The following is a 27,211-nucleotide window of genomic DNA, read 5'->3' as shown; positions in this document are numbered from 1 at the left end:
GGAAAACTTGGAACATCCCTCCCCTTTAGAACCACGGAACTCTGGAACAACCTCTCATCCCCGCTCAGAAATTCTAGCTCCTTCCAATCCTTCCGTAAACGCTTGAAAACTTGGCTCTTCTCAAAAATCTAATCACCTCCCGTTCTCTAGTACCCTGCCCCTCTCTATCTTCTCAGTCCCTCTCCTATACCCTTTCTTTGTAGTTCCTTTCCTCTCAACCTCTGTAAACCGTGCCGAGCTCTGCGCATGCGGAGATGGTGCGGTATACAAACCTAAGGTTTAGTTTAGTTTAGTTTAGTTTAAATTTACTTGGAATTTATCTGCAAGTGGGATCTAACTTTTCTCTGAACAATAGCTGATAATCCTGAATGTTGGGGGGGGGGGGGGAGTTGGGGGAGATGGAAAGCACCATGTAAAGATTTAATATATAAGTTGTGTATGATTTTTTTATTTTTCTGTTTCCAGCCTCACTCCCAAAGGATTAAGTCCAGCTTTGTCCCCAGCACTACAGCGTTTGGTTAACAGAACAGCCAATAAGTATACAGACAAAGCACTGAGAGCCAGTTACACTCCATCCCCAGTACACACTACAATCCCTGCAGGTGGATCACAGACTCCCACTGTCACTCCAGCTCCAAGGACTGTTTCTCAGACACCAGTGACCCAGGACTCAACTTCTCTTACAGATAACCTGCTGCAACTTCCAAAGAGAAGGAAAGCGTCAGATTTTTTCTGAAGAGCAAGCAAACCTGGTCACATCAGTACTGCTAAGAGAGTACTACCTCTGTTTCCTACGTATCACAGAAAGGAACTGTGAGAATGGACCTTCAGAAATTGCCACTACAGGCAGAGGTCATAAGTTCTTTCAGTAGTGGGGTAGAAGGAACCTTTTTTTGCACCTTGTCCTGCATGGGATGTATGCCTCCTGGAATACCTGCTCCATCTTAGCAGAGTATATGATGCTGGGGAAGGTGTGTGCAGTATGCCCAGACTTTGTTCTCTCCATTGTATGGTATGAGGAGTATGTGTACAGTTTTGACTCAGTGCTTCTGAAATCAAAACAGAGCTCAGAAATAAGGCACATAAAGAGAGAAACTTTTCAAAGTTAGTCTTTATAAAAAATGTTCTGCTTACTTTTTAATGGTTTCATCCCACTGGTAAATCCAACCAAGAAACAGAGAAAACAGATTTTACAAGAGGACAGTATGCAGACAATATTTCAGATGGGACCCAAAATATGAGTCAAGGTCATTCTTGTATAGTCTTGATATTAAAATGAGGAAAATTTGTCACCAAACAACAGACTGTGTATTTGTATGTGCCTTGCAAATCAGCATTTAGCCTGCAGGCTCTGGAGCTCAGTGAGTTGCAGCTGAATGGCTGTTCAGATTGTCACTTCTGATTTTTATGCCAGGTAGGATGATAGGATGGCTGCAGGGTAGAATGAACCATTTTGGATTTATGAACTTGCAGGCCTGGCTGTGTCTGTCCCTGGTAAGCTGAAGCCATGTAGCTTCCCTAGTTTGAAAGCCACTTACAGTCTTTCAGAATAGAAATGCTGGTCTGTGATGGCGGATGAAAGGTTTTTCCATTTGTCCTGCCTTTGCAATGGCTCCTGCTGTATTAGTTGACTGTGGCAATAATGTTTTAGATTCTACAATGCCAGAGACCCACAAGACCTGCTCAGAGCAACACAATGCTTGTAACCCTGATACATACAGAAATCCCTGCTTGAAAAGACACCTTTAAAAATAATACTACTTACCCCCTCCTCCTTTGTATTAATAAAATTTATTTATTTTACTGCCAGCCATCTCAGAAAAACCAGTTAGACCTTACTTAAAACCACCGTCTGGTAATGGACGTTGCCTTTTAATTTTTAATGACTTGCATGAAGACAGATGTTAAGTGTTCTTTGGAGTGTTGCCTCTTTCCCCTTTCATGCTGGTAGTAGATTGCTGCTGACTTGGTCCCTCAGCTGTGTAATCGTCTTCATCATGCCCATCTTGGGAATGCTCTTCTTCTTCACTGCCTTCTGTGTTTGTATTAGTCTTCTCCGAGTAATGTGGAGAAGATGAAGAGATTGTGGTGAACTTGTGTTTACTAGTCACCTGCACCCAGGGATGACTTAAAACATCTTCAATGGTGTACCTGCGAGCCACATCTGGCTGCAGCATGCGATATATGAGCTCTTTGCACTCAACTGATAACTTTTTATTTCGGGGGAAATCTATTCTGTGCTCCTTCTGTATCCTCAGCATACGTTTAATGTTTGAATCATCATATGGCATGGATCCACAGACCATGATGAATAGAATTACCCCCAGACTCCATATGTCATATACTTTGGGCTGATAGGGAACCCCCTGCAGGACTTCAGGGGCTGCATAGGCAGCTGATCCACAGAAGGTTTTACTAAACACAATCTTCCCATTATCATCACGAATACATCGTTTAGAAAAACCAAAATCAGACAGTTTGATGTTAAAGTCCTTATCCAGGAGAAGGTTCTCGCACTTGAGATCTCTGTGGACAATGTCAAAATCATGGCAGTATTTGATGGCCATTGACAATTGCCGAAACAGTCTGCGGGAAAGGTCTTCTGGCAGGGCTCCCCGACACTTTATGAACTCTAGCAGATCTCCTTGCACACCAAGTTCCATGATCATGTAGACTTTGCCCTCTGATGTCTCAAAAATTTCATAAGTCTTTATGATGTAGCGATGGTTCATGGCTGCTAGAATATCCATTTCCCGAGGTAGAAATTTATCCAAAAAATCAGTAGGAGCCTTTTTCCTGTCAATAATCTTTACAGCCACATTGATCTTGAGCCTTTCAGAGTATGCAGATTTGACTTTAGCATAAGACCCTTCTCCCAAATTGATCCCCAAGGTGTAACCTTTTTTCTTTAGAATGGTGGCGTCATCCATGGTGGTAGAACTGTTCTTGGTCCAGCAGACGTTACATCTCTTCTGCACTAGGGGTTCAATATATGCAGACTCTTTAAAGCTGGTTCTCTGCCATCTAAGAGTTCTCTGTCGCTTGAATATGATGATGAAATGTATTCAGCATTATTCCAGTATGATGTCAGTGGAAGATGTCATAAAGCTTAGATTTCAGCATGGAAATATGTTAGTGGCCAGGTCCTATGAAGGTTTGCTGGTTGAGTACAATAAGTTAAACTTAAAGAAACTCCTCTGTAAGTTAACACATTTTCTAGATATGTCTTGGTTTGATGCAGCCTTCTATTGGCAAGACAGGTGAACCACAATTAGAATTGTGTGTATAGGTCTAAACAAATGGTTCTAATACAGGAAGATATGTTTGGAACATAAATTTTCATATAGTAATTTTATTTTAAATTGAATAAATGAAACCCACCCTTGCTTTTCTTTGGAAAATGGTAGTAACATCTATTTTTCTTCTGTCATTTTGTCTATTTGAGATATTTTGTAGAAATTTAAGGCATTTTTGTTCAAGTAAATCCAGCTATGTAATAGGTTAATGGAAACAATCTATATTATAAGGCTGTTGCTTTAATTACTCTTCCACACAATTATATCCTTACAGAATAATCTATATCAATTTAGTTCGATTTTTTTGGTCATCAGATGTGCTTTCTCATTTCCTGATCATTCTGAATCCATGGAAAGATATGCACTGCTTGGGCAACGATTGTAGATCGATTAGATCTTTCTCAAATATATTTATTTTTATTTTCTTATCTCATTACGAAACTGTATTAAAATGTCTAGTTGTAACACTTATCTGTATACTCTTTCTTTTATGTCAGTTGGGGATTTAGTTCCTCTGACATGTTTCGCCAAATGGTTGCTTCAAGGATGTCCCTTAAAATATATATCACAGTGTTAGATCTACAATCACCCATCTAGTACATCTAACCATTCTTATTTCGCTATCTATGCTTTACTAATATTCCCCCTCTTTTACGAACGCATAGCGTGGGTTTTAGCGCCGACAGCGGCGGTAACTGCTTCAACACTCATAGGAATTCTATGAGCATCAGAGCAGTTACTGCCCCTGCTGGCGCTAAAACGTGGCACTGTTGCTGCCAACTCCTGCTGCAGCTGTTCCACTTTGGCATTTGCAGCCTCTGTTTTAGCCTGATAGTCATTCTGCTGGACTGTTAAAAGGCAGACTTGTTCCTTTAACTTTTGAGACAATACCTCATTCCTTACTCTGAGGTTGCCAATTTCCTCATTCAGTTCCTTCACTTCTATCTCAATCAGCTAAGTCTATACAGATTTGTGGGCTTCTTGAGCCTCTTCTTTACTTTCCTTTTGCCTAAATAACTGGTCCTGGACTTCTATCAGTTGCCTCTGGAGGTTTTTCTTTTCCTTTAATTTGGCTACATATTCAACAGCAAATAGCTGGTCTTATAACAGGTCTTTAATTTGGCACTTAGCCTGTTCTAGCTCAGTAGCTAGATCTGAAAGTGAGCTTGGACCTCTTCCAGGTAGTCCTGGGGCTCAGTCTTCCTTTCCTATGTTTTCTGCTATGTACTCTAGTCTTAATTATATGAGAACCGAGTCGAGCTCCAATGGGAGATGACCTGGTATATAAACCAAATGTTAGATTAGATACCCCGTTCCATCTGTCAGTGGGCTCCAAATCACAGGGTTTGACCGGGCTCCTCCTGGGCTGTCCCCGAGTCAGGGTTTGGACCCCACTGGGTGCTCTTCAATGGTGTCCTTTCCCTTCTTGGAATTTTTGGGCTTCCATTTCCTCACTCTCCTGGGTTTAAAACCTGCTTCTCTCTGCTGGCTAGTCCCTTGACTATCTCCTGGTGGTCTACTGGTTCAGGGCACTTAATCTCTTGTGCTCCTCTTACCCTGCCAGGACCCTGTTGCAAGATCAACTAAGTAATATCCTGCCACTCTTGCTCCCAAACTCCCATTTTGGGTTCTCAGATTTTGGTCTCTCCGGAGTACTGACTTTTGAACTAGCACTTCCCTGCAGGAATTCCACTACTTCTGTTTCATTCTCAGGCTGCAGTCACAATTTTGATTGTTTCTAGAGCCAGCACTTGTTTCCTTTTGACAGCAAGCCGCAACCTTCTTTTTTTTTTTCCTTGTACAGCCTGTAGTACTGCCTTTACATAATAATCCCCTCCAGGATTTCCAGAAAATCCTGTTCCCACAGTAGCTTTATTTTTTCTCTCTAGAGCCCTGGTAGCTATCTCCGGTTGTAATCTGTGAGGTAACTAAAGCAGTTCTCACTTTCTCACTGCTTCAAGTACCAACAGTGGCTTAATTAAATCTGTCTCACTTTGGAGCTGCATCTCAGCAAGCACCCACTTCTCTTCACTTTTTTCTCCTTTGCCTTGTGGTAATGCAGTACTCGCATAAACCAAATAAAAGCCTGCCTGTTTGGCTGTAACTGAACGTCTTCTGGTCCCTGACTTGGGAGGAGCTGATCTCCTTGTCCCCTGTTCACACTCACATACAACTTTTTATATTGAGGTCCACAGCCTCTACAGACCCCTGGTCAGCTTCTTTGCAGCAGAAGCTAAAGAACCAGCAAGAAACATCATACATGGTAGACCAGCCTGGTTTGGTGGGCTAGCCTGGCTTGTTGGGAGCAATTAACAAACAAATCACTTTTCATAGAAACAAAACTCTTTGTTTATTGTTTGCCTCACGCAAAATAGAATGAATTTGGCTTACCTCATCCAAGCACATAAAGGCACCAGTCTGTTTTACCTATCTCAGTAAAAACTTGAGAGTTCCTCTTTTCCAGAATAAACCCAGCCTAGGTAGAAATACCTCTCTCCTGTGAGTCCTGCCCTTGTTACTCAACACTGAGTTCTGTAGCCCAGTGCATACTGGGACCTGTAGTTCTACATTTGACTAGCACCTCGTGCTGCCTGGGGGGTATAACATTTGCATGAGGGTGGGGAAAACCCCGTAATCTATTACAACATGGTAATGTGATATAACAAAGTTTAATAAAGCTAGCCCCAAATAAACAATATGAAATCTTACACTTTAAAATTTCAGATAGGTAATTTAAAAGACTAGGCGTGGAGAATTACCTGCTCTTTGTTTTGTTGTTGTTTGATCATTTTTATTGTCAGAAAGCACATAGGCACTTAGGCAACCATGAGCAATAACATAGCAAAATTAGATATCATGGCAGTTTACAAATTAAATAAAGTTCTCCTGCATTTTTGTAGGTGATATTCAGAGAACATAAGAAACGCCTTCGCCGTATCAGACCTAGGTCCATCTAGTCCGGCGATCCGCACACGCGGAGGCCCAGTTAGGTGCTCCTTATTGGAGACCCGGATTTCCCGTATCCCCCGATATGATTTGCAAGAAGGTGTGCATCCAACTTGCGCTTGAAACCCAGAACAGTAGTCTCTGCCAACAGTAGTCTCTGCAAGAAGGTGGTAAAGCAAATTGATAAACTAAATAGAAGCTAATCACCTGGACCTGGTGGTATCTATCCCTAATTCTAAAGAAACTTGGTTCAGAAATTGTAGATCTGCCACTTTTAATCTGCAGCTTATTTAAATCTGCCTTGTACCTGAGGACTGGAGGATAGACATTGTAACACCAAATTTAAAAAATGGCTCTGGGTGATTCGGGTGGCTAGTGAGGCTGATGACTGTGTGGATTCAGCTTCATGACTGGAAGGTTGCAGATTTGATACCGATCCTCCCTAACTTGCTTTTACTATCACTGAACTGTTTCTATTGTTTGTGATGATCTGTTGAGAAATTAAAATTTATTAATGATTTTAGCTTCTTAGGGCTCCTTCTAAGGTGCATTAGGGCACAGAATAGCGCGCGCTAGACCTTAATGCCAGCATTGAGCTGGCGTTATTCTAGAAGCATGCCGCACGGTTTAGCGCGCGGTAATTTTGTGCGTGTGCTAAAAACACTAGTGCACCTTAGTAAAAGGAGCCCTTAGTTTCATGTCTGCAATACAAAGCCTGAATAACTCTTTGGATGATGGATTTGAGATTTAGATTCTCTGTGTCCAATGAAGGAGGAAAAACATGGCAGATTCAGTACTTTAATATACTAGAACATATTCCAATGATGTGCCCAGTGTTTGACTCGCCGTTAATTTCATAAGCAAAGCGTAATCTGAATGCTGAAGAAAATGAATGTTGTCTTCATTTATGTCCCATTAGGGTTGTGAAGCTGCATGTAACTAGTTCAAAGCCATAGCTAAGACATCTTTATTTCAGAAAACATTGGGCAAGTCCACATATGCTTCAATTTTGAAGAACCCATAGTTAGAAATTGATGATTATCCCAGGACAAGCAGGCATGATATTCTCACATGTGGGTGACGTCATCTACGGAGCCCCGATGCGGAAGCATTTTCAAGCAAACTTGATTGAAGATTTAAGTTTGCTCTGCTGCTCCACGCATGCGTGCCTTCCTGCTCCACTAGGGGGTGCATCCCCTCGTGGTCTCCAGTTCAAAATTTTCCGCTGAGCCTAGAAGTCGTGTTTTTCAGGCTCTGCCCCAACTGCCTTCTAGCACCGTGATTTTTTCTTGTTTTTTCACGATTAAGTCGCTGTGCGCGAATTCTTTACCTTTTAACTTGATTCCTGCTTCGTTTTTGACGACCCGGAGGCTTCCGGGTCCCCGTGGCCGCGTGGCTAATCGAGCCGCAGCTACTTTCGATTTAATGTCCCGGCCTTTGACCGGCTTTAAAAAGTGCACCCGGTGTGAGCGGCTTCTTTCCCTCACAGATCCGCATCGCCGGTGCATTCTCTGCCTGGGGGCGGCTCATCCAACCGACTCCTGCCCCCAGTGTGCTACTTTCCAGAACCGGGCCCTCCGTCGAAGAAAAGCCCGCATGGCGGATCTCTTCACCCCGGACCAACCCTCCACCTCGGCCTCGAGGTCGGCCCCGGCCTCGGCCCCGGCCTTGACCTCGGCCCCGGATACCTCAGCATCGCCTCGAGACTCAACTCCGAAGTCCTCGGGACAACAGAAAGCCTCGGCTCCGGGTAAGTCCCCTCTTCCCTCTTCAGGTTCCGTAACATCGAAGAAGCCAGCCTCGGGGACAACGTCGACGCATGGTGCAAGCCCCATGCTTACAGCCCCGGCTAAGCCCTCCAAGCCTTCGGGCCGTGCCTCCACCACACGGGAATACTCTGACACGAGGTCGCCCCCGGTGGAGTGCACCGAGGCAGTGGACATGCCTTCGATGCTGTCCGTGCCCGTCTTCCAGGACCTACTCCGAGCGATGATCACGTCGGAGCTGTCCGCTGCAATGGCCCAGCTTCAATCGGCCTCGACCTCGACCCCGAATGTGCCAGACCAGCCTGAGCCTCGCATCGAGCAACCTCGAGGAAAAGTGCGCAATTCTCGCCGCATCCCATCCTCCTCGGACTCCTCGCCGAGGCGCCCGAGATGTTCTCCCTCCGCAGACCGCCGAGGGGCAAAACGTCGGGCTAAAACAACAGAAACCTCGAACCAAGAAGGCCCGAGGTTCACCAACTCTACGAGGCCATTCTCCCACACCTCGTACAGGACCACTAAGGGTGGCTGAGTTATCACTCTCCAACCCGCGCATCCTCCGAACTCCCCCTCGGACCGGAACCCCGACCCAAAGTCGCAGGTATTCTCCGAGGGAGTCCGGATCGAGGTCACCGATTCAACATCGATCGGTACCCCGAACCCCGGCATCGTCTCCGAGGGGCTCCTCGAGACACCGAAGATCCACAACCCCGGAACACTCTCACAGTGCTTCCCCGGCCTCGGAGCATGGATCGGAGCAGGAACCTCGATATTCGAGGGAAGCCTCCCCATCCTTCTCCACCCGACGAAGGTCTCGTTCACCGACCCCGCACGGGGCCCCGGGAACATCCCGCCCATCCTTTACCCGCTTTGTCCAGGACATGGGCCACTCCTTGGACTTAGACCTCCAGTCCGACTCCAGATACTCTAAGGAGTACCTGGCGGAGCTGGATATGCCATCACTGCCCAGAGAGTCCCTTCGCTTACCACCTAACCCGGTACTCCAACAGGCCTTCTTCAGGAACCTGGAGACCCCCTACATGGTCACAGCCGTACCCTCCAAAATGGAGGCCAAGTACCGCACAGTACCTTACCCGGGATTCGAACAACCACAGCTCTCCCACCAATCGCTGCTAGTAGAATCCTCCCTGAAAAAGGCTCACCCATCCCGGGTCTCAGCAGCGGTCCCCCCAGGCCAAGAAGGCCGAACCTTGGACAAATTCGGCAGGAGACTATATCAAAACGCAATGATGGCCTCTAGGGTGCAAAGCTACACTTTCACCTTCACATCCTACCTCAAACACCTCATTGGACTATTGAGAGCCTTTGAGACTGACCTACCGGCCTCCCGGCAAGGAACGTTCGGCCTGCTTTTGGAGTCCCTCTCCAACCTGCGCCTTCATCTATTCCACGCGGCCTACGATGGCTTCGAACTCTCCTCCAGAGAGGCAGCCTTTGCTATCGCCATGCGCCGACTAGCTTGGCTGCGCCTGGTCGACATGGACCCCAACTTGCAGGACCGGTTGGCTAACCTCCCCTGCGTGGGAAAAGAACTGTTCGATGACACTATCGAGGCGGCTACAAAACGCCTCTCCGAACACGAACGCTCGTTCGCCTCCCTCGTCCGGCAAAAGCCTAAACCGACCGCGTCCAGGCTGTTCAGGGCCCCTCCGCGCCGATACCCACAAAAATCCACTCCCGCCTTCTCGCGGCCTCCACCCAGGCGCCCGCAGGCCCACCATCGGGCTCGACCCAAGTCCCAACCGCCTGCGACTACCAAACCATCCCCGTCCTTTTGACGGGATGCGCGGAAGGGGGCGGGCCCCCTCCGCCATAGTCCCAAGCCTCCTTCCCATCGGGGGTCGCCTCAAAGCCTTTTACCCTCGCTGGGAACAAGTCACGTCGGACGCATGGGTCCTTGGCGTGATCTCATCAGGATACTCTCTCAACTTTCGGGCCATTCCTCCAGACAACCCTCCAAGGAATTGCCCTCCGAACCGGACGCAGCTACCCCTGCTCCTCTCCGAAGCTCGAGACCTGCTTCGCCTGAGAGCAGTGGAGGAGGTTCCCGGAGAGGTGGCGCTCCACACTCTTGACTATAAGAGAGCGTTGGCCTTCTACCTCCAACGCACTCAGCCACACCGGAAAGTCCCGCAATTGTTTTTGTCCTTCGACCCAAACCGGTTAGGTCACCCAGTTTCAAGCACACCTTGTCCAACTGGTTGGCCGATTGCATCTCCTTCTGCTACGCTCAGGCTGGTCTCACACTGCATGGTCGAGTAACGGTACACAAGGTCCGAGCGATGGCAACCTCCGTAGCGTTCCTCAGGTCCACACCTATTGAGGAAATCTGCAAGGCTGCCACGTGGTCTTCGGTTCATACCTTCACCTCCCACTACTGTCTGGACTCACTGTCCAGAAGCGATGGCCAGTTCGGCCAATCGGTACTGCGAAATCTATTTGCTTAAATTGCCAACTTCCCTCCATCCCTTTTCAGTTAGCTTAGAGGTCACCCACATGTGAGAATATCATGCCTGCTTGTCCTGGGATAAAGCACAGTTACTTACCGTAACAGGTGTTATCCAGGGACAGCAGGCATATATTCTCACAACCCGCCCACCTCCCCGAGGTTGGCTTCTTGGCTAGTTAAGTGAACTGGAGACCACGAGGGGATGCACCCCCTAGTGGAGCAGGAAGGCACGCATGCGTGGAGCAGCAGAGCAAACTTAAATCTTCAATCAAGTTTGCTTGAAAATGCTTCCGCATCGGGGCTCCGTAGATGACGTCACCCACATGTGAGAATATATGCCTGCTGTCCCTGGATAACACCTGTTACGGTAAGTAACTGTGCTTTTTAGAAAGTTGTCATCTTATTCCAAACATAAAAACATAGAAACAGACGGCAGATAAGGGCCACGGCCCATCTAGTCTGCCCACCTCAATGACCCACCCTCTACCTTTCTCTGTGAATAGATCCCACGTGTCTATCCCATTTGGCCTTAAAATCAGGCACGCTGCTGGCCTCAATAACCTCTAGTGGAAGACTATTCCAGCGATCAACCACCCTTTCAGTGAAAAAGAACTTCCTGGTGTCCCCGTGCAGTTTCCCGCCCCTGATTTTCCACGGATGCCCCCTTGTTGCCGCGGGACCCTTGACAAAGAAGATATCTTCTTCCACCTCGATGCGGCCCGTGAGATACTTGAATGTCTCAATCATGTCACCCCTCTCTCTGCGTTCCTCGAGTGAGTACAGCTGCAATTTATCCAGCCGTTCCTCGTACGGGAGTTCCTTCTTGCTACTTCTTGCTAAACTGGTCAAGGAAGTTATGCTAATTCAATTGCAGAATTTTGAATGATACTACTATTTGCTTAAAATGCTGTTAAGATCTGCATATAGTATTGAAACTTTACTTGAGTCTGTTTTTAATATTTTGTGATGTGGTTTAGATAAAAATAATATCACCCTGTTTCTAAATGTTTCACCCACTTTCTGTATTCTTAATTATATGATTATATTGAAGAGGCTATGTGAAGGGGAGTTGGGTTCATCTGTCCTGAAATGGTTTTAGTATGTGTTTAGTTATCATGTAACATCAAATCTGATTGGGTAACCAGGTGTCAGAATAGGAGGGAGTCAGTGACCACTGGGGGATTAAGTGGGGGTGGAGAGTCATGCCTTTATTCCTACAGTGCCATCATGTTGTGGCTTTCTTTAGGGCAGTGGTTCCCAACTCTGTCCTGGAGGACCACCAGGCCAGTCGGGTTTTCAGGATAGCCCTAATGAATATGCATGGAGCAGATTTGCATGCCTGGCACCTCTACTATATGTAGATCTCTCTCATGAATATTCATTAGGGCTAGCCTGAAAACCTGACTGGCCTGGTGGTCCTCCAGGACAGGGTTGGGAACCACTGCTTTAGGGTATGCTGTGAGGTCTGCAGTTTGAATTCAAATTGGTGATCAACTGACTTTCCCACCAAAATTCAAATTGGTGACCAACAGACTGCCCTGTTTCCAATCAGGTCAATGGATCCACTATTTACAAAAACAAACTGCAGACTTCACAGCATACCCTAAAGAAAGCCACGTCAGTTTCTATAGCAGGGGTGTCAAAGTCCCTTCTCAAGGGCCGCATTCCAGTCGGGTTTTCAGGATTTCCCCAATGAATAAGCATGAGATCTATTAGTATACAATGAAAGCAGTGCATGCAAATAGATCTCATGCATATTCATTGGGGAAATCCTGAAAACTCAACTGGATTGCGGCCCTCGAGGAGGGACTTTGACACCCCTGTTCTTTAGGGTTACCAGACATCCAGGAAACCCAGACATGTTCTCTTTTACAAGGACTGTCAAGGTGCCTGGATGGATTTTCCAAAACCCAACAGTTTGTCCGGGTTTAGGAAAGCTCTGATGAGCTCCGGCCGCATCTGGAGGGCCTCTGAACATACACCAATGACATCACACCCACGCATGCTCTAGGCCAAGGGTGGGCAAACTTTTTGACTCATGGGCCACAATGGGCTCTTAAATTTGACAGAGGGGCCGGACTAAGAGCATATGGATGGAGTGTTTGTGTGAATGTAAATGTCATAACATAAAAGGTTTTGGTCTTTAAAAGGTAGCAAAGCATGAAAACGTAAGACTTATTGTACAAAACAAATGTACATGATCATCTCTCCATTCCTCTCCTTCACCCCAAATCTTCAATTTGCCTTTCTCTCCCCCACATGTGCAGCATCTTTTCTCCCCCTCACCCATCCCCTTATGCCTTCCCTCTGCAGCATCTTTCTATCCCTCCATCCCTCCCATCCCCCTGTGCAGCAGAACCCTTGCCCAGCTTCTATCCTTCCTTCTCTCCCATCCCTCTTGCAGCAGAACCCTTGCCCAGCTTCCATCCTTCCCTCCCATCTGAACCTTGCCGCCCGCAAGCCCTACATAACTCCCTCCAGAGCAGCGTTGGGTCGGCAGCACTCTAAAGAGGCTGCTTCGCGGCCTTTTCTCATCAGGGCCTTCAGTGTACTGCATTACTGATTACATCATCAGTGATGTGGCAGAGGGAATTCCCCAACGAGAGAAGGCCGCGAAGAAGCCTGTTTAGAGTGCTGCCAACCCGATGCTGCTCTGGAGGGAGGAATGTAGGGCTTGCGGTTGACGGGGTTCGGATGGTTGGCGGGCTGGTTTTAAAAACTAAGCAGGTTGGATATGGCCGGCAGGCCATAGTTTGCCCATATCTGCTCTAGGCCCTCCAGACATGGCTGGAGCTCATCGGGGAAGATGAGAGGAAGCTTTGTGGGGGTGGGGCTGGAGGCGGAACTGGGCAGGGCTGGGGTGGAATGGGATGGGACCGGAGCTGGAACAGGGTTGGGGCCATGTGTCCAGGGTTTTACCGCTCAAAATATGGTAATCCTAGTTTCTACCTGACAAGATGGAGCTAGACCTGGAAACTTGCAACAAGCAGAAAGGTATTATTTTTTTTCCTTTGTTTTATTTCTACATACCTTGAATACAGAGAGAAAACCAAAATCAAGCAGAGATAGAGGATTGAAGTAAAACTATAGACACAAAGGATGGACAACTGTTTTAAGTTTTTAGTAAAGATTTCTGTGCCAGCTGGGCTGGATCAAGGGTAGGCAATAGCTATATTTTATTCTTCTCCTCTAGCCCTGTAGTCACCAGAATTAATATGTTATTTTGCTAGAAGGACATGGGGGAACAAGAGAGGATTGTGCTAGTATTTGATGCCATAGCCTTGAACAAAATCTTTAAAATTGCTTCTCTTTGGCAGTTCTGAAATGCAAAAGATCTAAGATTGAGTCTCAAATTGAAAGGAGAATAGAGAGTAACACCATATCCCTTTTTTCACAATAAAACAGTCATTCCCTTACTACATCTTCTGGGAGACAGTGGTGTTTTAGTAGGCTCTTTATGCTGCATTGTCCCAAAGAAATAGCATGGCAGGATTGGCAGCATCAGGAAGAGGTTACAGGAGAGATGGGTGGAGTCTGGAAAAGAATAATGGGTTCTTGGTTTGGTTTTCCTCTTGGTTGAGCTACTTAGCCTGGCTTTCCATTCTTATTCCCAGCACAGCCTGGCTCCAGGCTAGTGTAACCCCTGGCCTCCTATGGTACCTTATGGCTGGTTAAGTGCACAGGAGGTAGGCCAGAAGAACACACTTCATAGGCAGCGGAACACTTTTTTGTGTGTGAGGGGGGGCCCAAAAGCACTGCCGTAGACCCCATCCAATACCCAGCCTAAGCTCCACCCCCAGACCTCACCTGCATAATAATACTAATTGTAATACCATTTTTTCCATTCATTTTTCATATACAGTATACACACAATATAATCATTAACAACACATAATGGTTAACTACAAAATTAAAATACACAAAGCACACTGTATGCTTCTCAACATTCATTCTGTTAAGATGTTTTAATCTATTGTTGACATCAGAGTCTCACAGGGGTAGGCAATCTCGGTCCTTGAGGGCTGCAGTCTAGTTGGATTTTGGGGATTTTCCCAATGGGTGTGCATGAGGTCTAATTGCATGTGCTGCCTCCATCGGAGGAAATGACTTTTTTTAGGAGCCCTCTGCTGGGTGGAAGTGACTTAGGAGTCTCTAAGAAGACGAGGCTCTGACTATTTGATAAAATATTTGATCTCACCTCACCTTAACCTAAGGGGTTGAGAATCAAGACCTCTACCCTAAAAAGCAAGTTAGTTGGGAGAGGTGGTTTTTTTTTTTTTTTTTGATTCACAGGTGACTTGCAGCCAAATCACTGGTAAGCCTGAAAAACTAGAAACTATTCTTGAGTGGCCACTCAAATAGCTCTCAGCCACGTAATATCGTGGCTGAGAGCTATCTGAGTGGCCAGAGTGTAGCTGAGGGCAAGTGAAGTAATCTCAGTGCCTGCATTTTTGATATTTCTATTTCACAGCTAGGAATATTTCTGTTTTAATCTTTCACTCTGTGGGTTAGTGTAGGGATATGCTTCTTTCCTGTTTGAAGGATCCCCCCAAAACTAAGTGATCCAAAGTGACCTGAAGTGACAATTAACCTATCCACACCTGTATAGCTGTGCAGGGCACCATGAATGAGGGAGCATTACAGTAGTGGTGTGGCACCCCCCATATCCTTCCACATAATTTGAAATAGGGAAAGAGGGGAGTGAGTAGCTAATGGTACTGGGTAGAGAATGGAGGACAAAAGGGCATATTTGATAAAAGCAGAGAGAAGAGGGATGTTGTGTTGGAGTCACCACTAATAGTGAAAGCTGTTACCATCCAATGAGGTGTCATTTTTGCAGAAGGCACTAGTCGGTGCTAATTTGGCTCTCCAAGCCAACCACTTAATCTGCAATTGCTAGAGCTGGTGTAGAGTAGGTGAGTTGGCACACAGTGGATTTATTAAAACAACATAAAAACCCTTAGCCTTATATTCCATCTGAATATTAGGTTGATATGAATGCATGCCTTTGGGTTCACTGATTTCCTGTTCAGTATGTAATCTTTGAGATTTTCAGTCTGAGAGCAGGAAGCACCACATGCAAGTATGGCACTAGGGGTTGTGAAGCAACTGATCGGAGTTTCCAAGGTTTGTATGAGTGGTGGAACAACTCATAGGGCATTTTTGGATGTGAAAGTACTAGTATTTTAGTCTGTGAGTTACTACATAGTAACATAGTAGATGACAGCAAATAAAGACCCGCATAGTCCATCCACTCTGCCCAACCTGATTCAATTTAAATTTTTTCTTCTTAGCTATTTCTGGGCAAGAATCCAAAGCTCTACCCGGTACTGTGCTTGGGTTCAAACTGCCAAAATCTCCATTAAAACCTACTCCAGCCCATCTAAACCCTCCCAGCCATTGAAGACCTCTCCAGCCCATCCTCCCCCAAATGGCCATATACAGACACAGACCGTGCAAGTCTGCCCAGTACTAGCCTTAGTTCAATATTTAATATTATTTTCTGATTCTAGATCCTCTGTGTTCATCCCACGCTTCTTTGAACTCAGTCACCGTTTTCCTCTCCACCACCTCTCTCGGGAGCACATTCCAGGCATCCACCACCCTATCCGTAAAGTAGAATTTCCTAACATTGCTCTTGAATCTACCACCCCTCAACCTCAAATTATGTCCTCTGGTTTTACCATTTTCCTTTCTCTGGAAAAGATTTGTTCTACTTTAATACCCTTCAAGTATTTGAACGTCTGAATCATATCTCCCCTGTCCCTCCTTTCCTCTAGGGTACTACTACTACTACTTATCATTTCTATAGCAGTACTAGATATACTAATGGTATCCAGGGCTCTGGGAAGGGGGAATAGGACTATGATCCTTGCTAGGAAGAATGGGGATAAAAATGCTGAAATGTGCAATGAATCTGCTTAGGAGGTATGAATGAACCTAGCTGTAAGGGAGGAGCACTGACCCTGCAAGATTAACCAATGGCTCATTAGCAATATGCTATTTTTAAACCCCTCAAAATTAAATGGGATGATCTGTAATGGAATAGCAATGAACACTTGATCTCCCTTATATGCCTTAAATCTCACGGTACAGCAGTATATAAGAAATAAAATTATTATTATTATTATTAAATCCACTCCAATGCAACTATCAAACTCTGCTAAAATTCTCGGCGTTGTAATCTGTGATAAGCTAACCATATGCAAATCAGTTCAGTGGTTAAATAAAAAAAGGGGAAAGGTCAGGGAAAAGAAATGTAAAAAACATGGCAGCTCCCAGAGCTTCACCTCAGGGCATCCAACTAGAATGTGCTCATCATGTGACTCCATGGCCTGTTTCAGATTGCCTAGAGAGGAGCATGTGGTGCAATGATTAGATCAACAGCCCTGAGGTTGTGCGTTCTGTCTCTTCAAAAGAAGGGGGATGGTCTGAGAGAAAAAAAAACATATATGGTGCGCAGAGGTTAGGTAAAGAAGAGGGACTATTGAAGACTGGCTGGGAGGGGGAGAAATAAGAGCTGTATAAATTAGAGATTTGTGTGGGGACAGAAATGCTGCCCGTCCCCCTGTATCCTGCCCGTCCCCGCTTAGCCCCCCTCAAAATGAACATCTTCCTTGCTGTAGCTGGTGGGACATTTTGTTTTTCCATCATCTTGGTCCCAGTTTCTGCTTTTGTCTATCTTTTACTAATTCTCTTTCCCCGGTTTCATCCCCGTGGGAGGCCTGTGTGTGGGTGGGGGATCCCCACTTCCTTACAGACCTCTAGTATAAAGGGGCCAGGGTGGACTGAAAGGCATAACATGAATGTGTGGACTGGGAGTAGGATGGTAAACTGTGGCAATGAGTTGAAGAGGAAGAGAGATTGGTGGAACTTGCAGTGCTTCCTTTAGCTGTGTGGCACCACCTGCTGTTATCTTCATCTAATGTAATTTAAAAAAAACCCCAAGGCAAACAACCCTACAACAGATACACAACAAAGAGAAAGTGGGTAAGGAACCATACACAGCAACCTGAGATAAAGTTGAGTTTATTAAGAACAATCAACTATTAAAAGCCACAAACATGTCATATGATAATCGATCTATCTTGCAGATCCTTCTTGTGATCTTCATTGAAGACAGCTTGTCCAATTGTGCTCACAACCCACTTGGTAACTTGTGCTGTTGAGCACCCTCATTTTGAAATTTTGGCTCCTGTTCATTTGTTTGTGGAGGTGGGAGGGAGGGTGGCTGGGCCTGGTGCATGGAGTCCGGAGAATGGTCGTTGGTTGGAGGAACAGGAGTGTCACCAGACATCCACTCCACCAACCTTGAACCTGGCAAAAAGTTTCCCACGCTAAAAACCTGTGAGAATCTGTTTTATAGCACAGCTGAGGGTGCATGTTAATGCGGTAATGTTTTACTGAGTCCATTTGGGCATGGCTCAGCTAGTAAAACTCGCAGTAAACCACATCCCCATTGCTTTTATGTAAGAGCAAAGTTCATTACTGGTATGGACAGAAGTAAAGCATTTATTTTAGACACATTGACCTGAAAGTTCCTTAAGCCACTCCAGTTATACCTCCGACTTTTATTACAGTACAGATTAGCACTTCCTAGCTCCGCCCCCACTCAGCTCCCAGCATGCTCCGTTTCGGGGGAAGAGGCGGGGTTATGCAGATGAGGCTGGGCCTTGACACTGATTGGCGGGCGCGGTGCTGGTGGCCATTTTGTTTCGGGGTCCGGGGCGGGCATTGGGCCTCGCTTGTATTTTGTTCCGAGGTTGCAGTCAGCCGGGGGTCGGCGCAGCCTTCCACTTTATGCGGCTCTGGGGGAACGATGAACGGAGGATAAATGTTGGCCAAACCTGACAGCGGCACTTTGCTGCTCCTCTTCCTCCTCGTGTTGACTCTCACCGAGCCGCTGCGGCCAGGTAAGCTTTAAGGGTCCGGCCGGTGGGCTGCAGGAAAGTTCGGGAATGGGATCGGGCCTTTACCTTAGGTAGCAGCCGGCCGGCCTCTGATTCCGGTTCCGATTTCTAGCACTTCTGTTTTCTTTTTTGGGGTGTTCTTTTTTTGGAGGGGGAGGATATGTTTATGCAGCTGCGTTAAGATTGTAGTAGAGGCTCAAGCTCAGGTTGTGCAAGAAGTCCAGAATGAGTACTGGTGAAATTAACGTTCCTCTTAGTTGATTTGCCTAGAGTTGTGTGATAATGCCCGTGTCCTGGCAAAATCTTTAAAAGATGTAGTTCTTAACGAGCGTCATCCTTTTTTTGTTTCCTTAAGTGGAGTGTTTCCCTTCAGGTAGTAGTAGTAGTAGTAGTTGTATGAAGTGGGCGGAAGTGTGTGTGTAGTGGGAATGTTCCACTTTCATTTTGTAGTGTTCTTCGGTTGCACACAAACATAGTAAAAGGCAGATTCTGTGCGGCTACTGCAATCTTTAAATCTCTAGTAATATGAAGTATTAACAGGTAGAAGCAATATGTTTTAGCAGTGTGAAAGGAGAAAGGGAAGAAAGAGTAAGGTCTGACTTTCATGTTTCATTTTGGGTCAGCAAAATGCAAATTCAGCTATCTTTCGAAATGCCAGCCTTGTCAGAAATATATTTTGCATGGTGAAAAATACAAGAGGTTGAAATAATTATGCTCACGTGTAACTGTTTTATAGTAATCAATTGAATGACTGCATGTATTCAAAGTATTTTATGTTTCTATTTTGCATTAACATGTTAAATACTTTAGCATAACTCTTATTTTTAGACTGCTCTAGGTAGTTTATTAAATGGTATTGTGCATACCATGATAGGAGTAAACTTCAGCCTGGACTCTCAGGGTATGTTGGGTACAGTCTGTCTCAGATGTAATGTTGTAGGCCCTCTTCTGAATACTTGCATTGTGATGCAGCCTGTGCATATTCCTCCTTACAGATCAAGATACAGTATGCTTGGAAGTTGGTTTTAATGAGAATTTCATGGTATTCAATGCAATTGGAGGTATTCCTACAAGTTTTTATCACATTTCTTTGGTACTTTGAAGAGGAGTGGAAGCATAGCCAAATGTTTAGAGCAGTGGGCTGAGAACCAGGGGAGCCCAGTTCAAATCCCAATGTGGCTTCTTGTGACTTTTGGGCAAGGTGCTTAATTCTCATGTACAGACTTAGAATGGGAGCTCGACAGGGAAAATACTGTACTGTACCTGAATGTAACTTGCCTTGGAAACAGATGCTAAATGCTTTTCTCTGTATAGACTCTTATGGCAAAATTAATTGGTTAAATGCTTCTATTTGTAGTAATGTTCTTGTGGTTTTTCTGTTTCATCTCTATTATGTACCTGGTGATCACAACCTCTTCATTCTTCACAACTGACAGGGTCATGGTCCAATGTGAAGAGAGCGAGATAAAGGGAGAGAAAGGTTGGACCTGGGGGTAGTGTGGAGGAAGAGGGAAAAAGATATTTGAAGGGAGAACCGTTGGGAAGAGAAAGGGAGAAATGGTGGACCTGGGGGGAGGGAGGCAAGCAGGGGGAAGAGATGGGATGGGGCAGTTGGGAAGAGAAAGGGAGAGAAGTTGGATCTGGAGATGGAAAGAAGGGAGAAATGTTAGGCCTGGGGGGTGGAAGGGAGAGAGAGAGAAAGCATCTCTCTCTCTAATTTTTTTTTTTTCCCTTCCATCGCATTGTTCAGCATCAAGGGGGGGGAAGAAGAACAACGTAGGTTGCGACAGTAGCAATTGATCTGACGCTGGGGCCCACACTGTGCGTTAGCAAAGGAGGGGGTAAGTATCTTAATAAAAAATCCGGTCCGCAACTTAGCCTGTGTGTTAGATTTTGGCCCCTTATGTTTGACACCCCTGTAAGGGATCCCAAACTTATCCAGGGAGAACCCCCAGCCAGGCAGATTTTCAGGATAGTCACAGTGAATATGCATGAGATAAATTTGCATACTAAGAAGGCAGTGTGTGCAGATTAATTTAATGAAAACTAATTTTAGATGTCCTGAAAACCTACCTGCCTGTCTGGGGTTCTCTTAGGACAGGTTTGGGAATCACTGATTTTCACAATTTATAGTGGGTGAAGATGGTCATACCTATCCTCAAGCGATGCAAAGTAGATGCTTAAGAACAGAAGCTAAACAAATCTATTTGTAAAACCATGCCAAACAGAAGTGATAAATTGTTTAAAAACATAAGTCAACCCCCTTTTGAGGAATTTGGGATTTGCAGGCGCTTTTATAAATAAAAAGCGTTCCCCAAAATGTAAACTTTCAGTGTGTTTCCAGAGCTTTTTATTCATTAAAAATAGGAGAAATATGGGGGAGTGGCCAAGATGGTGGCGGGGTTGGAGTAACGCCGAGCAGCTCCAAACTTACTCCTGCGAAAAATGCCTCGCATGAACCGCAAAGGCACTGTCCGTCCAGGACCCTCGCTGGCAGACTTTTCCATGCCGATGTGACAGACTATGCTCGACTTTGCTCCAAAAGCTCCTTCATTATCTGGCACGCGAGGCTCGTTTACACAGGCGCCTTGGGACGTAGCTCCTGTGTCTGAGCCAGAAGTCTCCCTATCGCTGCCAGATCCAATAACACCTTCCTGTCGTGCGGCGGAATTGTCTTTGCTTCAGGAGGGTCCCGATACCAGAACCGTTTGCGGGAGACCTCTCTGTAGAGGGGAGCAAGACTGGAGGAAGAGCCGCGGAGAGAAACTTGCATCAAGGGGCCAAAAGAAGTAGTTCAACTCCCTTAGACGTCACCCTAGCGGATGCCTGGAAAGTTCTCCAGGGAATGAATGGGACGATTCAAAAAACAGCTGAAGAAACAACTTCTTTGGTAAGCAAAGTTGACTCTCTTACAAAAACAGTATCTGATATGAAAACTGATAATGATTTGAAGTTTACCAAAGTCACTGAAGATATAACTGCTCTAAAAATTTTTACAGAAACTTTGATTAAGGACAAATTAATGATTCATAAGAAGATAGAACAATTAGGAAACTTTAACAGAAGATTAAACCTCAGGACTCTGAATTTTCCTAAAACATCGGAATATTATTCAGTAGAATTATTTAGGAAATACATGATTCAAATATTGGATTTTGCTCCTGAAGCTATTCCTCTGTTGAATAAAATCTACTATTTACCTGGCTTAAATAAACACCAAGGGAGCGAAACACCATCAACAATCCAGAATATACAGGATCCTCAAAATCAAGCAATGGATTTGGAAAACATATCAGAAATCTTGGAAACATCAATCACAATAATTACAGAGAGCCACCTTGCTTATCTCATTTGTATTTCAACAAGATTATAATGTGGTTTTTGAAACTCTTCTTTTGTAAGGCACATACCCCTTTCATGGGACAGAGTATGGATTTTTCCTGACGTTAACAAAGAAACCCAAGAAAGGAGAAAACTTTTTCTTGTAATGAGGCAAGAGACAAAAGATTTAGGTGCCACTTTTCAGTTGGTTTATCCATGCAAGTGCCTAATTAAATATTTAGGAATAAAATATACATTCTTTGCCCCAGAACATCTCAGGAGCTTCCTGGACTTGAAGATCTCTAGGGTTTAATGGATTTAAGAATTAAATAGGAATGAACCCGTAAATGCCTGTTTATTTAGAATTTTTTCTTTTTCTTCTATAATAATGAGGTCCCACATGTGAGCTGCTCCCACTATTGTTTTTAATTGGGGTCTAAGGAGAATGTAAAAGTGATTTTGTTTCATTATATTTACTTATTTGTTGTTACCTTTTCTATTTACTAATGCAAGTGTTTTACTTGTACTGATTTACAAATTATAAATAAAGAATTAAAAAATAAAAATAGGAGAAATATATGTAAATTGGTAGTCGATGTATTATTATTATTATTAGCGTCTATATACAAACAAATGGTCAGGAACATGGTATTAGTTTGCCTGTTAAGTTTTATCATAGAGAGTGTGATTTTCATAGTTGGTTTTAAGTTTTATGCTCTTTGTTTAATTGACCCCCAGCTAAGCTGCAGATTTTTTCCATGTTGCTTTCAATGGACATAAAAAGATACTTTTACCCTGAGAAAAGGGCAGCAAATTATTAGGAGCCTGAATAAGCAAACTGAAGTTGTAGCCTACAAGGCTGTATAACACAAAGTTTGTTGCTCATGTCAAGTATGTGCTCTGCTCATGCAGAAAGATTTTTGCTTGTATGTCATCAGTCCTTAGAGGGGACATGGACGTAGATTATGAGAAATTGCAAAAGGACCTTGTGAGACTGGAAGCCAAATGACAGATGAAATTTAATATGCATTTGTACCCTATTATAACACCAGGAATAGTAGGGTAGAAACTTCTGCACCTTGGTATAATTCCAAGACTGCCAGGCTGGCAACATTCAAAGGAGGAGTAGCCTAATGGTTAGTGCAAGTGGACTCTGAATCTGGGGAACTGGGTTTGGTTCCCACTGCAGCTCCTTGTGACCCTGGGTAAGTCGCTTAATTTTCCATTGCCCCAGGTACAAAATTTAGGGCCTCTTTTACATAGCCGCACTAGCGGCTCCGAAGCCCATAGAGATTTAAAGGGCTTCGGAGTTGTTGCTACACGGCTTTGTAAAAGAGGCAGTTAAATATTGAGTCCATTAGGGACAGAGACAGTACCTGCATATAATATATACTCCTGTGTAAACTGCTTTGGTTGCATTGCAGAATTGGTGGTATGTCAAATTCATGACCCCTCCCCCCCTACACATACACACACACAAGTGCAAAGTGGTGCGCTTACCCAAACTAAACCTACATAATGCTTGGAACCACCATCCAGTAAAATAATCTAATTGTCATTGTGGATTATATATTGAAATCCTCCACTTACCTTCTCTTTTTTACTAAGGTGCGCTAACCGATTAGCGCACGCTAACGCATGCATGTTAGTCTATGGACGTGTTTAGTGTACGCTAATCGGTTAGCGCACCTTAGTAAAAGAGGGGATTAGTGTACAGCAGTGGCCAAAAAAAAATCAAATAGAATGCTAAGAATTGTTAGGAAAGGAATAGAGAATAAATTGGATATCAAAATGCCTATTAGAAAAAGTACAGAGAAGGGTGACTAAAATGATCAAGGATATGAACGATTTATACAGGGAAAGGCTAAATAAATTAGAGTGGTTCATCTCGGAGAAAAGGAGATGGGGAAAAAAGTCTGTAAAATCAAAAAGTATAAAGGACATGGCCATGAAGTTACTAACCCCCTCTTCTACGAAACCATGTTAGCGGTTTTTAGCGCAGAGAGCTGTGCTGAATGGCCTGCGCTGCTCCCAATGCTTATTGAGTTTCTATGAGCATCAGGAGCAGCGCAGGCCATTCAACGCAGCGCCCCATGCTAGAAACCGCTAACGCAGTTTCGTAGAAGCGGGGGTAAGTAGAACATTTAAAATGGAGAAATTCTGAAACACCTTGCCAGGGGGCAAGGTAGAATTAGTAAGTGCAGCAGGGTTTAAAAAAGGGCTTGGACAAGTTCCTGGAGGAAAAAGTCCATAAATCATTAAGATAGATCTGGAGAAGTTACTGCTTATCCCAAGGGAAAGTAGCATGGTATCTTGCCAGGTACTTGTGTCTGGATTGGCCAGGTTTGGCCATAGAATTGGGCTTGATAGTCCTTTGTTTTTTTTTTTTTTATCAGGGCAAGGGTCCAGAGAAGTTATACACCTTCAGGATATGCCTTAAGGTTAAGGCAGGGGGACCAGGATAACTACCCTGGTTGTTACCCCCTAACACTGGTCCTGGTTTTTTAGATTATTTATGTACCTTTGTACAGTAGCAACAATTTCTTACAGGTTTGTGTACAGTGGTGTGTACATCCAATAGCACTATAGAATAGTACCAGATGTGGGTGTATAAATAATAAACGTCTAGTACTTTATTAGTGGGTAAAATCCTGAATGATAGGTGTATTTAAAAACTCAATATTTCATTCTTTTGCTTTGCTTTTTTTTTTCTTTTGTTCAGTTTTCCAGCCATGTTGTAAGTTTGTTTTAAATTTGATTTTCAGGTGCACGAGTAGCTTTGGCAAGACTGCAGTCGGGTGAGTAAGTCTCTGATGTGGATAGTCTTTCCACACTGATTTTGTACAAGTGGTTCCTTTCTCTGAGCATTTGAGATTACCTAAGTGACTTGTATCTTGTATTTCTTATGGAGCCTAGAATGGCTGTCCCCTGCCAGAACCTCAATACTGAGGTCTGCTTAATATAGTGCTTTTCTCCATTTCAGCACGCTGACTAAACAATGGGAGACCCATGTCTAAAACGGTACTTATCAAACTTTTTGTGGCTGTGATCTCATTTAATTGCAGCCACAGAAAGTACATGACACTTGGAGGCATGGGCTGATAACAAATTTATTTACAGCACACTCTGTCATAAAGTAAGGGGGGTGGGGCTTGTATACTGCCTTTTTGTGGTTTACACATTCCAAGCGGTTTACATATATACAGGTACTTATCCAAGTCCCTTTCCCTTTGCTTATTTTTGTACCTGGGGCAATAGAGGATTAAGTGACTTGCCCAGAAGCATAACACACACTGAACATTTTATAGGAAGGCCGGGTTAAATACAAAGTAGTAATGGGAAATTGTGTGGTGAAAATGCAGTTATCTCCCTCCAAACAAAATAGAAGATCTAGTGAGACTTGACAAACTGAATTGGCCAGTCAGCCCAGGAGGATCATCAGTTTCCTGTGCTTTTGGTGGCCTCAGAGGCTATGGTATGTAGACCCAGTTTGCCTTCCATTGCAGTGAGGTCTCCTAAAGCAGGGGCCTGTTCCAGTAGAGGACCCTTTAGTCTTCGGCAAGGCTCTTGAAAGGGTGCAATTTGTGGAAGAGAGGTTATCAAGAAGATGACAATGCTTGGGGTTGATTTCAGTGGCTTATTCTACATTGTGGAAGACCTTTACAATTTTAGTGCTCCTTCGCTGCTCTTTCTCTTTTTCAGGCCTCTCAATTGCACTTTCTTGCCTTTCTCCAGGAGGGCTTCAGAAAGATCTGTCTTTTGAGCTCATAAAGGTCAAGTGGTGACCCTGGTATGTTTTCGGGACTGCGTTCAAGGATTCTTCTCTAGAGGCACATACAGATGTGTGCTTCCTGTGGGGTCAACCACTTGCAGCCTCCCAGATAGGTGGTCTGCCTTGCTTAGTCTCAACCAAGTACAGTAAGCATTATAGAGAGCCCCTTTTGAGCCTCTGGACCAGCTTACAGTAAAGGACCTCGCCCTCAAGATGGTTTTTGAGTGGCTATTACTCTGGCTAATAGATTCGGAGCTGCAGCCCTGTCCTGCCGGGATCCTTTTCTGTGATTTTCAAAGGAAGGTTTCTGTCAGGCCTAGTTCCTTCTTTCCTGCCCAAGGTGGTGTCAGCCTTTCAACTGAACTAGCTGATTTCACTTCCTGTTTTCAGCAGGGAGGACTATCCAACAGAGTACTGTGCTCTTTGAATGTGTTCAGGATTTTGCTCTAATACCTGGAAGTCACCAACGACTTCAGGCTTTTGAATCATCTTTTTGTCCTTTTTGTGGTTTGCAGAAAAGATGAGCAGGCTTCAAAAGCGACTATCGCTTGGTGGCTGTAAGAAGCAATTTCCTTGGCTAACCTTTTGACAGGAAAATCACCACACTTGTGGGGGGAAGGGGGAGGTTGTGGCACATTCCACAAGGGCACAGGCTACTTACTTCGCTTAATCGCAGACCATCACTATTTGACAAGATCTACAAGTCTGCGACCTAGTCTTTGACACGTACATTTCTGAAATGTTACCAGTTGGATATCTTGGCAAGACTAATGTAGCCTTTGGCAGTAGGGATTGCTGTTTTCCACACTACTTGAGGGTGGTTTCTTCTTCTTTTTTTTTTAACATCCCACAAGTCTCTGGATTGATCTCTGATATGTAATAGAAGGAAAAATTAGTTCTTACCTGATAATTTTCTTTCCTTTGGCCCCAAGAGATAAATCCTGAGGCACTTAAACTTTTTAAGTCTTGTTATCCTTGGTACTCGTAGGTTCTGGGATCAGTTTGTTTGCAGATGTAGGATGCAAAAAAAAACAAAAAAAAAAGGTGTGTGGGGGGGGGAGAAACAGCATGATAAGGTGTTAGGAAGTCAAGACAATATTTTGTTACTGGCATAAGCAGGGTTATCTTCACCAACATTGTTCATTTCCTCGTTTCTCTGTCCATTTTCATGGTTAATTGATTTTTCAGTGGTTCTTTTCTGAGGCAGAAGTTGTCTTTTTCATTTGCCTTATTGAGGTGGAAGGTTATTTATGGCAGAACACTTTATTCTCTCTATCTTCACCTGCTAGTAGATGGACCAACTCGCAAGTCTCTGGATTGATCTCTTGTGACTAAAAGAAAATTATCAGATAATAACTAATTTTTCCTTTTCTCTAGTAAAAACCAAACAAAAATTCATTTTATCCATTCTTAATCCCTAGTATGCATTTTCTCACTTGTGATAACATAATAAGGTACTGTAGGTATCCTTATTAAGAACACATAATTTAATTACAGATACATGAGAGTTCTATGAATACAATAGGTTCTAATAGAGTGGTGTATTTTCTGTTACCTACCTTCCTCTCTTAGTCGCAGGACTTGGAATGATTGGCCTTCAGGGAGCCCCTCTTACATTTCCTTGTGGTGATCAGTACTAGTTGGTCAACTGAGTATTTTCACATGTGCACAATGGAACAGCTTCAGCTTTACTGACTTGGCTGCTTGGGGGTTTACTGTTTATAGTACCTGCT

General features: G+C 44.4%; 3 protein-coding genes across 8 annotated transcripts in view; 2 read left to right on the top strand and 1 right to left on the bottom strand.

Annotated features, from left to right (window-relative positions):
• Positions 1-1,300, top strand: part of ESS2 (ess-2 splicing factor homolog) — a 33,549-nt gene extending 32,249 nt beyond the window's left edge. The window contains exon 10 of the mRNA XM_033955779.1: positions 466-1,300. Coding sequence (XP_033811670.1) covers positions 466-736 — 271 coding nt within the window. The 3' untranslated portion in view covers positions 737-1,300. The remainder of the gene's footprint in view (positions 1-465) is intronic.
• Positions 1,301-1,904: 604 nt separating this feature from the next.
• Positions 1,905-2,930, bottom strand: TSSK2 (testis specific serine kinase 2). Its single transcript, XM_033955996.1, has one exon. It carries the CDS (start codon positions 2,928-2,930, stop codon positions 1,905-1,907), a length of 1,026 nt encoding a protein of 341 aa, XP_033811887.1.
• A 15,239-nt stretch (positions 2,931-18,169) lies between these two features.
• The window catches only part of DGCR2 (DiGeorge syndrome critical region gene 2), a 66,594-nt gene continuing 57,552 nt past the window's right edge, over positions 18,170-27,211 (top strand). For 4 of the 6 annotated variants that reach the window (XM_033956577.1, XM_033956575.1, XM_033956574.1 and 1 more), the window contains exons 1-2: positions 18,171-18,388; positions 24,472-24,504. In XM_033956577.1, the coding sequence (XP_033812468.1) occupies positions 18,310-18,388; positions 24,472-24,504 (112 nt within the window). In that variant the 5' untranslated portion in view covers positions 18,171-18,309. Of the gene's footprint in view, positions 18,389-24,471; positions 24,505-27,211 lie in introns of all 6 variants that reach the window. The other 2 variants (XM_033956573.1, XM_033956576.1) reach the window with 2 other exon arrangements.

This window comes from Geotrypetes seraphini, chromosome 8, assembly GCF_902459505.1.
Source record: "Geotrypetes seraphini chromosome 8, aGeoSer1.1, whole genome shotgun sequence".
Classification (NCBI taxonomy): Eukaryota; Metazoa; Chordata; class Amphibia; order Gymnophiona; family Dermophiidae; genus Geotrypetes; species Geotrypetes seraphini.
This window is presented reverse-complemented; position numbering and strand designations above follow the sequence as displayed.